At 40.7% G+C, this 4507-nt stretch overlaps 1 protein-coding gene across 1 annotated transcript; it reads right to left on the bottom strand.

The window, feature by feature from the left end:
* Positions 1–711: 711 nt before the first annotated feature.
* Positions 712–1644, bottom strand: LOC140604456 (olfactory receptor 2A5). Its single transcript, XM_072775725.1, has one exon. The coding sequence runs from the start codon at positions 1642–1644 to the stop codon at positions 712–714; it is 933 nt and encodes a 310-aa protein (XP_072631826.1).
* Between the last annotated feature and the right edge of the window lie 2863 nt (positions 1645–4507).

Genomic DNA, 4507 nt, shown 5'->3' with positions numbered 1-4507 from the left:
CTGGAAAAGGTAACTTTGCCAAATAACTGACTCTCATGTTTATTCTGAACACAAATTCACTTAAATTGAATGGAGAAGAATTAAAATGAAACAAAGATCCTGATACTTCTCTGCCTTTCATATATATATGTACATATATATTTATATTTATATATTTTAATATATTTATATATATATATATAAAATCCATAAAATTAAACTTTGATTTTCAAATAGATTCCTTGGGCTCAGATTCAGATAATTTTTCATAACTAATGTCATCATCCTTAGACTTGAAGTTTCTTATGCAGGAGGGAGCTGTGTAACAAGGTATTTATTCTCTTACTAGAGGTGCACTATTGTACAGAGTATATTATGGCATTAGTAGCATATACTTACAGCAATAAGGAAGATGAAAATCTTAGATGAATTTAAAGGGATATATGAGAGAAAAAAAAGCCTCAAAATAAAAGAAACTGTATTTTAGGTAGCTCTGGAAACTGGCCAGAGGAGTCCATGGCTCTCTGCTCCAGGGCTTCACTTGTACACAATTCCCTTACAGTCTGTGCTTTGTGGTCTGGAAGTACCCCATGTTTAGGGACAGAATCTGATCAATACATATTTTTAATATTGAAAATCTGAGACATTAGGTTTTTAAAGCATATTTATTACCATTCCTCCAAATCTCACAGAAAACAAGTCCTCCACCTTTAAGGCTGTCCCTGGCATCCCTCACAATGATCTCTCCTTCCACAGCACTCTCTTCAGGGCACCCTTGACTTCTGTGTTCCTCAGGCTGTAGATCAGTGGGTTCAGCATAGGGTTGAAAAGGCTATAAAACAGAGAAAGGATCTTCTGCTGCTCCTCAGGGTGGTTGGATTTGGGGGCCATGTACATGACAATGGCGCTGCCAAAGAAGAGCCCCACCACACAGAGGTGGGAGGAACAGGTGGAGAAGGCCTTTCTGCGGCCTTCCCCAGACTGGATCCTCAGGATGGCAAACAGGATGCGCGAGTAGGACACCAGCACCAAGCAGAGGGGCCCCACTAAGATAAACACAGAAGCAGCAAAAATGACCACTTGGTTGAGCCTAGTGTCAGCACAGGCCAGCTTGAGGACAGACAGGATTTCACAGAAGAAGTGGTTGATTTCATGAGGCCCACAGAAGGGCAGCCTCAGGATGAGAATCACATGGACCAGGGCCAGCAGGGAGCCACATGCCCAGGAAGTGACAGCCTGAACAGTGCACACTCTCCAGCTCATGATGACAGAGTAATGTAGGGGATGGCAGATTGCCACGTACCGGTCATAGGACATCATTACTAAGATGAGACACTCCGTGTGAGCAAAAGCCATGTATAAAAAGGTCTGCATTATGCATGGGACAAAGGAGATAGTTTTTTCCTTGTTTAGAAGGTTTGCCAGCATCTTTGGGACATTATTTGAAGCATAGGCTATATCAACGATGGCCAGGTGGGAGAGGAAAAAGTACATGGGGGTGTGCAGTCGGGAGTCCAGTGAGATGAGCCCCAGGATGATGCTGTTCCCCAGGAGGGTGAAGGCGTAGAACAGGGTGAAGAGCCCAAAGAGGAACACCCGCAGCTTTGGGCTGAGTGGGAATCCCAGGAGAATGAATTCTGGGACCCATGTTTGATTTTCTGTCATTCCCTGGTAACAGTGTCTTTATCAGTCTCTGCTGCTGCAGTAGGCTGTGTGCTGAGGAGTGAACACAGGTCTGCGTTAGTTATTCAACAGAAAGAGGGGGTTTAAGGTATATGCTGTGTGTTACCTCAGCTGGCAATCCTTTTTAGAGCCATTATGTCAAATCCTTTAATCTACAGTAAAGCAGAAAGAAAATCTATTCAAGTAAGAATAGGTGAACACAAGATTTCATGTACTATTTTGATTTCTACAGAATTTTATTTGACTTTGATTGAAGATCCCTATTTTCACTACTGTGATGGCAGCCACAGAATCATTTATTTTCCAGAATGACTAATTATTTCATTTTGGGGAAGTCCCATAGCCATATTATCATATACTTTTTCTTTCTAATTGATTTAGTTTTAAATTTTGTTCCCACTTTTTTTTTTATCATTTGGTTTGCTCTTATTTTATAAATTGCAGAGTACATTGCACATAGCAGGTGCTCAACAAATGATAGAGTACATAAATGAAAGAATGAATGAATTAGGGAATAATATTTATAAATGAAACCTCAAGGAGGTCTGTTTCCCTCTCTGTTCCCTAACTTTAGGTTCACTAAATTTCACTAAGTTTTAAAGTTCACTAAAACTTTAGGGTTTCAGCAAATGAAGTTGGCACTAATTTTTTACTTCCAAGAAAATCTATTTCCCTTTTGAGCATAAACAGAGCAACATCACTAATCTGGTCAGGATTCATAGAAGTAATTTATGGTATAGGGTCAGACTTAACCACCTGCAAGTGGTTATCAGAAGACTCAACTATATAATGTTGCTACTTCTGCCGCACTTTACCCTCTTGCAGGACTGCTTCCCTGGTTCTCTGTAGATGCTATTTCTGCCCCCCCCCCCCATTTGGACAGTACCTAATATAGCACCCATTTGTTGGATGGATGGGTTGGTAGATGGATGGGTGGGTCGATGGATGGGTGGGTGGATTGATGAGTAGAAGGCACTACATTAGGAATAACATCCAAAGTCCCTATCCCAGAATTTAATCAAGTCTTTTGACTCTTCTTTCATTTCTTCTGGCTGCCACTCTACCAATCACACAACCACAGGGATGACAGAAAGGGAAATCTTGAAATGTTCCATAGAACCAATTATATACACCTATTATTCGACAATTCATGATATACATGATCATTCTCTTTTTTTTTTTTTTTTTAATTTTTATTTATTTATGATAGTCACAGAGAGAGAGAGAGAGAGGCAGAGACACAGGCAGAGGGAGAAGCAGGCTCCATGCACTGGGAGCCCGATGTGGGATTCGATCCCGGGTCTCCAGAATCGCGCCCTGGGCCAAAGGCAGGCGCCAAACCGCTGCGCCACCCAGGGATCCTACATGATCATTCTCAATAAGCAGTTTATGATTCCAGATCTGAAAATTTCAACACTATTTTAAGACCAGAAAGCTGCCTGCCCATCCTGACCTCTTGTTCAGGATGCTAATTTCTGGAGCATCCTTTCTCCAGACCCCAGCTTCTCACAACTACCACACTTTGAAAAAGGCCCCTTACTCACTGTGATACCAAGCTTTGTCTAATCTCAGAGATAGGATTAGATTTAGAAGAATTTGCACAGAAGTCAGCTGAGATTTTGAAGGTGAGAGCTGATGATCTTGCACCCTCCACCTGTCTCCAAAAGAGGGATTTCAGGTGCAGGGCTTGTCCCTGTTCCCTTGACACAGACTGATACAGGTGCTGGGGCCTGCTCATCATGAACATGAGCAGTAAAGGTTTTATAGCAAGCTCACCTTGATCCAAGCCCACCCAGATTTCCCTGAGTGTCCCTGGGGGAGATGAGACAAAGATACACATCTCTACCAGGAGAACCAAAAGTTGTCTTTCTGTTTCCATTTCTCTGGCCCTGGGGATAGACATTCAGAAGAAAAGGAGCTGGCAAATGATGACTTAATACCCAGCTGGATCCATACATGTGAAACTTGTATAGTAATAAGATTAAACATACTCCTGGGGCCACATTGTAAATTATACCCTCCAAATATTTGGATGGTGTTGGGTTCCTGGATCTCAATCTTGTCCCAAAGGGATTTGTGGAGCTTGTAGAAGGCAGAGCCTTCTTCTTTTCTCTCATCTTTAGGAGAAAATGGGTTGAAAGTTGGCATTAGTTTTTTTTTTTTCTTTCCTCCTTATATAATTCTAAATTGGGTGTTGGTAGATAAGAAAAACTCTTCTATCAACCTTCTCACACTGTGCTGAGTCCTCTCCATGTAGTACCTGAGATTTTTACGTGGAGTTTTAGAAGTAAGGGAAAACAGAAACCAGAGTAAAACTGGCCTTGAAGTCATGTCTGATAGAAGCCTTGGGGTTTGGAGGACAGCACATTTTTGCTAGGATATACTCATAAAGTTCAGTGAACCTTCTAATATAATAATGCCTTGGACTGAGGTGTTGACTTTATATTCACATTATAAAACATAAACAGAGGATTTCTTGAGAATTTCTCTGATTGTCTCTCTTATATGTGTCAGTCCTATATGTGCTTGTATGTGTATTTATGTGTATTTTCTCAATGGGCAATTTTTTGGAGAGAAACCTCCAAACTCATTTATCAGATCACAGTTGGTTCTTTACTTAAAAGTGAAGTATATTGTTAATGTGTGAAAACTGTAGTTCTCTGTTAATAAGGGAAGGAAGGATATAGCCTATGTTTTTTGGCTCATATCCTAGTCAAGGACTCAAAGCCTATGTATTTCTATGAGCAGAAGAAAGAAGCTCAAGGAATAAATGGCCTGAAACTTTGAAGGAGTGAAAAAGAAAAGTTTAGAAGCTATATATAGTGGTTAAAAAATTAACTGAAGC

This window comes from Canis lupus, chromosome 15 (genome assembly GCF_048164855.1).
Source record: "Canis lupus baileyi chromosome 15, mCanLup2.hap1, whole genome shotgun sequence".
In the NCBI taxonomy this organism is placed as follows: domain Eukaryota; kingdom Metazoa; phylum Chordata; class Mammalia; order Carnivora; family Canidae; genus Canis; species Canis lupus.
The sequence above is the reverse complement of the archived record's forward strand: the minus strand, read 5'-3'. Positions and strand labels throughout refer to the sequence as shown.

Bases quoted from the DNA above. Each gene is read 5' to 3' on its own strand.
- LOC140604456 (XM_072775725.1), bottom strand. From the start codon at position 1,644: ATGACAGAAAATCAAACATGGGTCCCAGAATTCATTCTCCTGGGATTC.